Source organism: Centruroides vittatus, unplaced genomic scaffold (genome assembly GCF_030686945.1).
Source record: "Centruroides vittatus isolate TY-2023 unplaced genomic scaffold, ASM3068694v2 contig_5, whole genome shotgun sequence".
Lineage (NCBI taxonomy): Eukaryota > Metazoa > Arthropoda > Arachnida > Scorpiones > Buthidae > Centruroides > Centruroides vittatus.
The window spans coordinates 464761-478413 of NW_027122286.1; the positions used below are offsets into that span (position 1 = coordinate 464761).

The window sequence follows — 13653 nt, forward strand, 5'->3', positions numbered from 1 at the left end:
GAGAGAGAAACTTTTTTTTTTTTTTTTTTTTTTTTTTGGAGGAATGAATCACTTCTGTAATAACTTAAGGAATAATTTACAAAAATATCTTTTTACTTTCCCGGCTTGTTATGTATATAACACAAGAAAGTATTGGAATCGTGTTAAATATTTTTTTTGTTTTTGCAAATCTCGATGTTTTGAGAATCTCTGAACTCTAAAAACGTAAAAAAGAAAAAATATTTCTTGGATATGTATGCATGTGTGTGGGAGTGTGTCAGTGTTTTGGCACGTATTTCGTTTAATATCTCAGAATGGGGGTAATGATTAAGAAACGCAATTTGGCATGGTAGCTTGTGTATAAGGGGCATTGATGCTATTAAATTTTGGTGGTTAAAAGCCAAGGGTTTGAGAGATAGAGAGGAGGTCATGTGTCATATTTTGGGTTGAGTCGGACTTAATGGAGTTTTTTAGTTATTAGCACTTACATTTGTGTTTCTTTTATAAAACGCATCTCTATCCCCAAAATTAAGCTTTTCGTCACTTTATAATAATTAATAATATTAAAAAGTTGTTTTAATAATATCTCATAACAAATGGTCCCAAACACAATCTTAACTTTGTCGGAAAAGTTACGCAATTCGTTGCTGGATTTTTCTTTGTTCGCCCTTTTCATTGAGAACCGAGTCTTGTTATTAAATAAGATGTTAATAAAACGTGCCAATACGAAATTTAAATACTGTATGTAGTAGTTTATTTTTCACATTTTAAAGTATTCACCAGTAACAGAGCAGATAACCACTGAACTGGTCGCGGGTTTACGCCTGACCAAGGGGCTGGCCATCTGAAGCTTTTTCGGGTTTTCTTCTTATGCCTAATATCTAAATAGAGGTCCTTTCCAGTAGAAAGTCCCCCGAAAGCAAATCGCCCATGAGTTGCGTTGCTACATCCTATCAAACCAACTAATCAATTATGTTATAACTCTCGAACCTAGACCTAAATACTATTATATTGATAAATGGACAAAGATGAGATGAATTTTCAGTTACAGTACGTAAAGATGAGTTAAAAATATATATATGAAATAAACATAAATCGAAATAATCTCAACCTCTCAAAAAAAAAAAAAAAAAAAAAAAATTAATAATATTCGCTGGAAGGTAAAGAACTTATTTAAATTCGAAGGGAGAGAATTAAGAACAAGTTTTAAAAATATAAAATAATATAAATTTGTATATTTTTAAATTAAAAAAATATAAAATAAATGCAAATTTGATGAATTTTAGAAACGATCTCGATCAGATTGCATCATATCTTAATGTCTACATCGCGATAAAGATTTTAATTAACTTAATTTAGATTATTTATAACAAAAACGTTGCTTTTGTTAAACTTTTATAAATGCAAACATCCTATTCTTTAATAAAACAAGCAAAATTACATAAATAAGTAATTTTAAATCCAAAATGAGTCATTTAATAGTAAGAAGGTCAAACAAGCAACATTAGAAATAACCTTGTGATTTACGAGCAATGAATTATCTCTTAATTAATAGTTAACGAATAGAAAGTTAGCTGATGTTCATCGTACCTTGTCGGACAACTTTATCGAAACCAGATCAGCAGTACAAGAAACAATTCAAGAAGCACAAGAAACAGTACAAATTTTTCACCGTTACATTTATAGGTAATCATACAAATTTTGATATCAGGTAGGTAAATAGTAAGTTATATGGATTGAACTAGATTAATTCGCGAAACTTTCATCCCTTATAAGTTATATCTCAGACTCAAACTAAGCGCAGGTCTGATTGTTATGAAGTAGTGTATGCCTCTACATAAGAATAGGTTAACTTTAACTTCTCTTTCATTCATTCACTAATGCTAAATTACTCAAAAGGAACCAAGTCTGTTAATTGATATATTTAATATTGTACATAAATACAAAACTGTAGATTTTGTGAAATGATATCTGAAATAAATAACATCTAATCAGAATATTTGAATATCTAAAATAAATAATAATGGAGAAAATAATCATAAGCTTTTTATGAGGTTCGTATGATTCTCGTTACGGCCTGACAGCGAAACGTTTACAGTAAGGAGAGAACTTAAGCCATAGTAAATAAATTTAGGCTACAACGACACGGATAGAACGGGGTCATGTACGGTACGTAGTTGTGTTTTTGGTGCGAAGGGAGGCTTGTCGTTCGATAGAACCGTTTATTCGGAGGAAGAGACTTACACGATCCTCTGTTTATTGCCAAGTTTGGCGAAAGCCCACGAATTTCGATTCTCTGAGTTCTCTGAGACTCTGGACAGGTCCGAACCCTTCAGTAAAATTCGCGTTAAAATATTCTTCAAAGAAAAAAAAAGAAGCTAGAAATATTTTTTATACGAAAAACGCGACGCGAACTTATATATAAACAATAAAATAATATAGATAGTTCTAAGATTAACCATCTCCGGTTGGGATAGAATTAAACGTCGATTTTGACATCTCCCGCGATCTGAGTGGAGATCTCGTTACACTTAGCAACGAACGATCGATCACTTAGGAAGCGAGAACGAGGAGAAACGACCAATCGGAATAGGCGATCGGGAACAGAAAACAATAAAAAATCCAAATTTCAAGGACGCGATGACTTCTCTCAAAAAATCCAAGTTTCGGACCATATGTATGTGTGTCTTGTGCCTATCCTCGTCTCTGTCTTCCTTCCTCGGATCGGCATATTCCCATCATCGGAAGTGACCGTATCACTCCGCCGAGACGTCGAAGGTACTTTCAGTCGCGAACCAAGGACACTTCATTTGGACTATCGTGGAAAGGAGAGGAAGACCCAAAGACCATCACCGACTTTGAACTTCCAATATTGCGGAAATCTAAGTTCCTTTCATGTCAAATAAACGATTTGTTGTAACTGTCGAGTCTATGTCAGTGTTGGCCTTACCAAATACGATCCTCTCGACCTCTCTGTCCGTCCTGATTTCGAATGCTCCCTATCGACAATCCTACAGTTTGATCGATTTGACATCCGCACAGAGTTCGTTGGAAAGAAGTGAGCAGTTCCGAATTCACAGATTAGAAGAGGGCGATCGTCTTCGTCGAAGAGAGGCACAAACTTACACAAACGGATGAGAAGACTGTTATAGCGAGAAGTACAGTACAGCACGTCAGCAGCACCGGATTAATCCAAGACGGCTGACTGTCGAACAGAAACGGATTAAAGGAGCCTCTGGTCTTTGGGACAGGTGTTTTTATGCAAATCTCTCCTTGAATGTACATCTTCATTGGTCTCAGTTTCATCTTCTCACTTTCCGATTGGTCTCTCATCTGTTTCCAGGAGTTATTCGAGACCAACTTGATTCAAGTGAAAGGAATTTTGAGATTAATTTTTTATTGTCAACCCTTTGTTTTGGGGAGAGACTCCGGAGAGTGTTCGTACCATAAAGACGCTTATCCAGGAAACGAGCCCATTGTCATTCAAAATATATTTTAATTAAGCCTATGTCAAAAACAAACGTAAAAATTAAACATTTTACTTAAAATATTTGAACCAATGCGTTTAAATTAAGTATATTATATTACTCATTTCCGATATGAGGACAAATGGATAGAAACAATTGAATTTCAATTGCGTTTTGTAAGGAAACTAACAGAAATGCCCAGCGATGCCCGGACGCTGGCTTTTAAGAAAAAAACATTAAATAATATAATAATAAGAAAAACATTAAAATTATAGCCTTATTAAAAGTTCAGTTATTTTATGCCAACTCAATGGAAAGTTTATAAGTTAAAATTATATAAGAAGCATAGAAGTTTATAATAATTAATAAAAATTTAATTGTTATAAAAATCCAGCTTTGTTCTTAATTACGTAGTAATTAATTATTACGCAATGCTTACTTAATATAATAATGCAGCAAACCTAAATTATCATAGGTCATAAAGGGGTGGCAACAAAGAAAGTGAGTCGATATCCAAGTTTTTTTAGGCTATATTTTTTTACACGATTCTAGAAAGTAGCTTAAAAATTTGATCCAGATCGGTCAAAAGGTTTAGAAGTCTATGGTGAACAGATAGAAAAATAGACATTCTATTCAGAGCCGGCGCTAAGATGCTTGGCACTCTTGTGCAAAAATTTATATGACACCATAGATCTGTCGTTATTATACAGTTCAGCATTAATTGGTTAGTTGTAACTTTAATTAAAAATAGATATAGTAACTTAAAAATAAGTTTAATTAGACAAAACATAAATTAAAAAACAACATAGTGAAAATCAAATTCTTATGTTGCGTCTGAGATGCTACGTCATTGGCCCCTATACATTGCTGCATAGTGCGTTCCGCCAGCTCTGATTTGGCTGCAATTTGAAAAAAAATGTAGACCTATTACTTCTCACTGTCGTCCGTCCGTCCGTTGCTGTCTGTATGTTTGCCCTTCCTTAATCTCGAGAACGGGGTTAGGAACATGAAAAAAGGGCTCAGAAATGGTATGCTCAGGGGCAGAGACACTGATTAACTATATACGAACTTCCGGTTTGCACCGAAAGTCATGTTATCTCAATTTAAAATTCCCCTGAAATGAGTTAGATAGATGACCGGCACGACTCTATTGTGACCACAAAAGTATGATGTACTGTACTAGGCCAAGACACTACAGTACTAATTTGAAGTGGAGAATATACTGTATATTTTTAATTAAATAAATTTAAATATATATATATAATATACACACGTAGGCATATGTAGATTATTTTAAGTGGACTCCGCTTAGATATGCGCTAAGACCTAATACTTATTGGAAATTGTCAAAAATTACAAATCAATACGAAATATCTTCGGATTTTTTTAAAATGGAGATAAGAAAATAAAGAAATATATAATATGCTATTTAATAATATAATTTTAAATTATACACAAACATATTCATGTAAATTTATTTATTTATTCGATACATATTTGAAATTTAGATTTTTATAAAATGCGTCACTCATGGGTAATGCATAAGGCATGTATGTAGAACTGCAAGAAAGAAATAAGCAATGAAACTGTTAGAAAAACTTAACACAGCATAATTAGATGAATGTTTATACAGTATTTCAATTCTTAAATATAACTGTAATGAATTTTAAAAGCAGAGATTGATAGGTTTCAAGACAGTTTACATGTGCATGTTAGGCTCAAAGGCCGAAAACACTCATTGAGCGAAAAAATCGATCACGACACGTTCTGACTTTTCAGATCCAGCCACAACATGAATTTCATGTCGTAACACTTTCAAAACTGCTCACAACGCGTTTTGGTATATTCAAGAAGTCCACAAAGCGAAATTCGTGTCAAGATTCTTTTTTAATAATCGACCAAAACTTGAACTGCTAATGCGAAAATGCCACAGCGCGTTGTGAACGTTTATTAATGCAGCCACAACGTAATGTATTTGTGCAAAAAATAAGTAACAAATTTCTTTATTATTTAGAATAAAATCAAATTCTAATCTACATTGAGAATAAAACATTTAGCCTCGTTAATTTTATGTGTGAGCCTTAAATTTCCAAGATGGAAACTTATCATTATTTTTTTTATTAATATTAATATAAAAATTTGTTTGGAGTCGGTCTCTTTGTGGGAGTATCATTATTGAAAACAAATTTGCAATCAATTAACTTATAAATAAATTTCTGATTTGACTTAAATCTATAATACTTTTTTAGGTATGTTGAAAGTTAAAAGAAAGTCGACACAAATTTCGCTCTATGGTCTTATTGAATATGCCAAAACGCGTTGTGAGCAATTTTGGAAGTGTCACGACACGAAATTCGCGTTGTGATACAGGAGCGAGCGCAGATTCTGCACGCAATGATGCGTGGAAATCAGTGATTGTTGTACAGAGATGATAGATCACGGGCTTACTATAATCCGTCCGAAAACAATCAACAATTGTCATCCGAGAGTAATGACCATAAGTTCGGTCGCAGATGCACAGAGAAGTGGCCGTTTATCGGTAAGATTGCATATGTGAACGACGCTATTGGGACTTTAACACAGCTGTAGAGTATGTCCATAGGAGCAAAAAAGTCAAAGGAACCATACCTGTAACTGTGACACTTCGCGAGATATAGCTACGAAATCAGCCTAAAGCTTATTTCCAAGCATTATAGGAAGTCACGTTGCATGCTTCGCTAAGCCTATCGCGTGTTTAGCAGTTAGTAGGCCTACAGCACAGTGAACAGACATCATAACGATTTTTATCGGTAAATAATAAAGAAAAATTCGACAGCCGACCCTTTGCGAGATATTCGTTTCCAAATGTGGAACCCAACGGCGGCAGTTCTGGTTGCCATCTTGCCTGCGGACGTCACGCTTGCAAGTGAGTTTTGTTATAGGCTCGGCGATCAGTGTCTATAACAAATAATTAATGCATTATCTTCTAGTGACCGAAAACAGTTTTTACCTTGAACCAGTACTATTGTCTATTCTCCATGCTCCACGTATTCAAGACTTGTTATCGCTCGCCTTGACCGACGCCCAAAATGTAGTCGTGCGCTTCGGTGCTCGCTAGCGCTCTCACCTCTGCGCCCGGATGGGGGCGAGCTCCCACATCCCCTTAAACAACATAACATCGTGAACTCCACGAATAAGTGGGCTATTCGAGGCGGCATAGTCCGCATGGGCTAAATAGTTAATTGCGATAGTCTTAGAGGAGCGCGCGGCGTGACACGCGATCGCGTGGGGCTGATTTTTGGAGCTACATCTCGCGAAGAGTTACATTTAGAAGTATGGGTCCTTTGACTTTTTTGCTCCTATAGCCATACTCTACAGTTGTGCTCAGTTGTATCTCAGAAGATGTGAATGACGCTGTTGAGATCGTTAAGATCTCAACAGCGTCATTCACATCTTCAATTGTACTCCGTCGATTCACATCACGATGGCTGATTGTTTGAGGAAGTTGGTAGGTTTCTCCGGTGCCAACATTGTATTTTAAGACATACAACCGTATTTCCATTTAATAAGGTACATGTCAAGCAATTTTCATCATTTGTGCTTTAGAAATGTAGAAATTATAGCAATTTCTTTAATGACTAGTTACTTTCCACTCATTCTGTATATGTGTAGAATTTTTACTTTCCTGGCTATTACATATAACAGAGGAAGAGTAAAAATTGCTACTTTATAGTAATTAATAATACAAAATTTTTCTAATAAAATATCATAACAGATGGCTCATACGAAATTTTAAATGTTTTTGCCAGGAAGTTACATAACTCGTTGCTGGATTTTCTGAGTAAGCAATGTCAGATGCCATACCAGATCAGATACCATAAATAAAATAAAATAATAATATATATAATACTATATTGTAAACATTACTATAATTTTTACGTATATAATACTATATATATGTACAAAGTATACAAATGTATGCATATTTTAAATTCGGGTGCAGCATATATTTAGTAGTAGGCCTATATAACTACAGTATAATCACAAAATTGTAATTCAACATTTTTGAAATTTTTTTCTTCATTCTTTTAAATAACTGACTGTCGAGACGAAAGGAAATTAGTAGTCTAACAATTAATGACTAAACAATTAATACCTGAATTAATTTTACTTTTTCGGCTATTATATATAACAGAAAGTTTGGCGATCGGTCAAAAAATTAGTCTCTCCAAAATTTTTACATTTTTGGGCTCAGTTGGCCTTGAAATGTCGACCAAAAGGGGTTGGAGAAATACAGATGGTCGTATATCATACTCGAGTAGGGTCGGATTTAATGATTTTACTCGTTATTAGCATTTGCGGTTTTTTAAATAAAGCTCATCTCTATCCTCAAAATTAAGCTTTTAGCCATTTTAAAATAATGTAAAAGTTTTTTTAGAATAAAATCTCATATCAGATGGTGCCACACACAATTATAACTTTTGTGCCGGGAAAGCTACGCAACTCGTTGCTGGATGTCTTTAATGTTCAGTTGTTAAGTTTCTGCAAATTTTCTACGAATTTATAGTGGCGGACCATCGCACAAGCGCAAGAAGCGCGCGCTTGGAACCTCTGAAAGATAGCAGCTTCAAAAATAAGATATATTCTGCGAACCTCACGAATAGATACCATACCATCTTCATCCAAACAATCTGCTATTCGTTGAACTATAGACGGCGAAGTAAAAGGTTTTGCTTCTCCAGGGATAGTAAATTGAATAGTTAGGAAGGTAGGAAATTTTTCAGATTTTTTTCTAAGTTTTATGTAAATAGGCTTTATTAGAAAATTGTGAAGAAAAAAAAATTAAAATTCAGGACAAAATATACTTTAAAAAATGTAAAACATGGCGGGAAAGAGTTTATAAAAGAAGTCGATTCCAATGTTCATTGTGGTGGCCAAGCGGTTCCATTCCCTGAACATTGGTAGTTCGTTCGTGGTTGAGTTTTCCGGTTTTTCTCCACAGCTCTAACGTTTAAATAGTGGGCAGTTATTCTTAAAAGATCTCTCGGAAGGCATTTTTCCGGCTCTTCGCGAGTAATTTCGTATGGTCTAGCAAGAAGCTTCGGCTGGCTCTTCTGAGGATAAGTGACTATGACTTCCATATTTACTCCGATACGAGACAGAATATGGATTCTGTTTTGATGATTATGAAAGAACGTTTAAGGATAGTGCAAAAGTTTTTCTTTTCTCGTATGTCTTCAATGACGTACATCTTTTACATTTTTTAAAATTTATTAGAATAGTCGCATGACATCAAACGACTTTTTCAATAAAACCTATTTTACTTGAAACTTGGGAAAAAATCTGAAAAATTTCTATCTTCCTAACTTTTCAACCAAGGCGGACATACCCGAAAAACTTACTGCGCAACTGCTCCAACAGCGAGTTGATTAACTTTCCCGGCAACATTAAAAATTTTGGTAGCACCATCTATTATGATACTTTATTTAAAAGACTTTTATACTTTTAATTATTATAAAATGGCAAAAAGCTCAATTTTGAAGGTAGGGGGGATCAGTGGCGAGCCGTCATTGAAGCGATGGAAGCGCCGCTTCCCTTGTATTGTCTAAAAAATAAATACATATTGTGCGATTATTTTCATATAATTAAAATTAATATTTTATTATAACCGCATTATGTATCTTATTACAAATTTCTATACTACATGTGAAAAAAACGATAAGATTGCTATTGTATATTCGAATATTAGTGTTGGAATGGAAGCGCTGTGTTGTCAGCTTCCAAACAGCCAGATTGTACTCATTCGCGCATGCGCTTTGCAGAGCACCAACCTCACCCGATTTAGCTGGTGGAAGCTACACACATATAACGCTTCCAATTCTATCCAGGACCGATCCTAGGCTGTTATCCTTCTGCCTTCTAGATATTTGGCCGCCCTCGCCCGATTATGTGAATCATGAATAGATTTATAACTTAACCCAACCGATAAAAATTTACTGGTATGATATTTTTATGATAGTTCTGTATAGTTGACAGAAGTTTAAAAAAGTCCATTAAAATATCTGATCTTTTTATTCTGCTCTCCATTTTATATTACTTACGGATTTCAATGTTAAACCAGTGATATTACGATTTCGTATGTCCCATCTATAAGGAAATGTAGAAAAAAACGTGTACAAATCTTGTACAATGTTAAAAAATTAACTATTACTTTGGGAGCATCATTTACATCTAAATTTAATGAAAGATGCATAAGATGCAAAAATAGCTCTAGAATTTATTTTCATTAAATTTACGATTTATGTATCCGTTGTCATAAAAATTTGTCTTTCCACTTTTTCCCAAGACAACAAAATTCAAGTACGAAGTAACCGGTTTCGACTTATTTCTACTTAAGAAGTAGTTAAATAATTAAGAGATTAGGGAATTGGGGACATAAATAAAACCCTGCTTAAAGAGCCGGAATTTTACTTAAACAAAAGCTTAACCGAACCAATCTCTTGCCGAGTACAGTGGGGACTGATTTCTTCGTAACATTAGATAATAAAGACAGAAATTTTTCCAGTTCAATAAGTGTGACCGAAAAGTTGTAAATTTTGGAAATTTCCGTGGACCCTGGTTCTAAAACGAATTTGTTAGAAAACAAATGACGGACAATCTATTAAGTTTAACATATTTAGATTTTTATAGCTATGGCGAGAAACGTTTAAAATGTATAACAACCTTGTCGCGTCCTTTGAGGTATACGAGTGATGCGACAAAAGAGGCATTTAACATTGACCGGTATCGGCACCCTCGAGATTTGGCAGCCCGCGTGCATGCACCTACCAGGGCCGTCTCTGATTCCATCCATTAGTCACTCGTAGGGAGCTATTTAACTAAGTGGATTATTTTAAAATTTAAAAAGTAAAGAAGATTTTTATGTACGTTTCTTTACAAAGCTATATTTAATTATAATTTTCTTTAAAAGTATATTCATACAATTGAAGAATATTTTGTACCAGGTACGAGTATGTACTGTACATCCACCACACATTTTATTTCACCAAGTAAGTTTTTATTATTTCATTTATAATTTTAGCCCTTTATCGTGGCTAGCGATTCAGAATGTAATTGTGATATTAAAAATACATTTAGAGAAGTCTACGGCTTTTACTGGTTTATCGAACAAACAATACGAATGGAACCAAGATCATCACTGACGCGCAATTAACTAATTGCCCCTGGAAGTCGGCTTCTCACAGAAACATAGCTTACCTATCATTAAATGTCCGGCACGCCCTTGGTAGGGATGGGTTTTATAAAAAATTGTAAATGCTAATCACGAATAAAATAGTCATTAAGTCAGCCCTTATTCAAGGTATGACACACGATTTCCCTTTATCTCCCCACCTCTTCGATCTTTATCCAGCAATATTTAACAGCATCAACACCCCTAATACACAAACGTCTGTTCAAAATTTCAGAAATTTTTGACTAAAAGCACAAGAGTTATTAAGCTTCAAAAGAAGGAAAAACACAAAATCGCGACCCCCCATACTAACATACATACATACAAAAAGAAACCACAATTTTTTTTGCACTTCTTCATGTTTTCAGGTCCGCAGAGTCCAAAATTCTGTAAAAATCTTGGGGGAGGGCGGTAATTTTTTGACTGATCGCCATACTTTTCGTTTGTTATATATGAGAGCCGAAAAAGCAAAAATTAAGGAAAATTGCATAAGCATAACTTTTAAGTAATACAATTCAACACAATAGCAAATTAAAAATTATTTACGAAATTCGTAATACTCAGTTGCATTTAACTATTTTGTCAATGATATTCATAGAAAACAATGTAGTTCAGCTATTAGATTATGAATGTAATATTCATAAATTCGCTAAAAATAGAGAGAAAAGTTTCAAATTAGTTTTTTAGTTTCCCGGCTGTTGTACAGAGGAAAAGTATGATCCCCAATATTTTTACATTTTTCGACTTAAGACATTATTTATACTTATTACTAATACTTATTAGATTACACTTGGCACTCCCTCCAATGCTCGATCCGCCACTACGACATTAAAAATTCGTAAACAATGGGATTTTCTATACGTTAATAAAAGAATTAAAGTTTTAACGTAAAAAAATTTTACTTTATCTACTTCCGTTTTAGAGAAATTTTGGAATGTTATTTTCCCATAGAAAATGCATTAAATTTTTAATACTATCTTCTGGAGATTGCTTGCAGATTACAATCATCATTAATTAAAGATTAAGTTAAATTAAAAATTAATTAATAATCTTGCAAGAAAGGAACTAAAAGAAATTTTAAAAAAATTATATAAGATATAGCTTAGCTTTAGTTATCAGTTGAAGTATTGCGAAACGAGGAAAATTCTGACGAAAAGAAAATAAAAAAAAGTAGCTTTAAAACGTATTTAAAAATTTCAATGCCAACTTTTATTTAAATACAGAATAGAGAAATAGTTGGAAATGATGCAATTTAATTGGAATAGTTTCATAAAAATTTAACGTTCAAATAAATTATAATATGAGTTCTGTTAAAAAGCTGGATACATTTTGTAAATTCTCCACCATTAACAACACACGGTCACTGTCAAAAGTATTTCCTTTTCTTTATTTATAGCTGTAACAACGCACAAGTTAGACATAATTTCCTGTTTACTTATATAAAGTACTCATCTAGCTTGATTTTTATATAGTTTAAATAATTTAAAAGACAAGATATTAATTTAAATATTATTTTATTTTATAATAATAATATAATATTTTAAATAAAGGTAAGTGTAATTTTAAATATGATTTTTCGTTTCCAAATCTCATTGTCGTGCTTTAAAATTGTGATGTATGAGATAAATATTATTTTAGCTCTTCTGATTCGTTTCTTTAATTTAATTTTTTATTTATTCGTTGATCACCTTTCCAACGCTTTAAATAAGCTATTCAGAAAAGTTTCAAATTAGTCAAAAAGAGTCGAAATTCGGTAAACTGTTTATTCAAATTAAAATTTTAAATACAGGTTGATCGTAATTTTTTGTAACGTCTTAAGATTTTGTATCTGCTTGCAATGTTTACGCAACCAGTGAAATGTGCTGAAAAGCATTGTTTTTAAAGATTTTTAGTGGGAAATACGTCATTATATCAAAAATACTAGGAAAATAATATCGATGATAAATTGTCTGTGTGCTGTCTGTCCATCACATTTATAAGAAAAAAAAAGTGATACGGTTCTGCTAGTGAGAAATGTGTGACTGACAGCTACACAATCTTATCTGGTAGATTTAGATTTACTACCTAGTACTGTAAGTTAACATGTGTTTTTCGTTTTGATTTTTTCTGACCTGTAGACACTAAGACATTTTTTTTCCATGCCCATCGTGGGTTCGGCAACGCAGCACGTGGCCAATCTGTCAAGGAGTTTCTATGCGAAACTGATCACTATTCAAGTTTTTCCTGTCTTTTCTACGTGTCTATCTCAATGATAGACTCGTAAAGAAAACCTGAAAAACTCCACCCGGCCTGCCCGTTGGTCGAGAACTAACCTGCGACCAACTAAGAGAGGAAACGACGTACTTTAATTCCTGAACTATCTTCCTATTGGTGAATAATAATACAGTAAAACCTCTCTAAAACGGAATATGAATAAACCGGAAGACTGCCTAAACGGAAAGAGGATGCTGTCTTTCGATGACGACTTCCCGTGATCTACTCAATGCACTACATTTTCTATATATCATTCTGTTCGTCTTATTATTCCGGTTCGAATGGCGGTTCATTTTTTCAGTTCCGCTTAGAAGTTTACTTTTTACGGTCACTCATTTTCTTCGGGCCGTTGCTATTAGGACTATACTGGAGTTATCCTTAACATGCTATACTCATAGTATTCTGCTCTTCGTGAGCTATTTAACGGTACCTCCCACATCAGACTACGTAGTCGAGGGCCTGGTTTTTCTTAATTTGCGGGCTTACGGCAGGCCTCCCTCGTTGTCCGGCGGGTTTATTTTCGGGTGAAATGTACTAAACCTCTACCGGTTCCGTTAGTTGCATCGCTCTGGCCTTTTTCGTTCGGAAGTTATATCGTTTTAGTTTTGTTCCAGGACAAAGGCTATTGTTATCTTCTCCTATTAGCCTAACCTGGTAGCACTCCAATATAACCTATTTCGATTCGGCACTGGTCTCACTTGATGCGTTCTTTTTGAATTTTAATCTCTTTGTTGATTTAACAGG

The 13653-nt window shown here is 33.9% G+C and overlaps 1 protein-coding gene across 1 annotated transcript in view; it reads left to right on the top strand.

Annotated features, from left to right (window-relative positions):
* The first annotated feature begins 1556 nt into the window (after positions 1-1556).
* Positions 1557-13653, top strand: part of LOC136978153 (cytochrome P450 3A30-like) — a 65163-nt gene continuing 53066 nt past the window's right edge. Inside the window, exon 1 of the mRNA XM_067273806.1 lies at positions 1557-1690. Within this exon, the coding sequence (XP_067129907.1) occupies positions 1557-1690 (134 nt within the window). The remainder of the gene's footprint in view (positions 1691-13653) is intronic.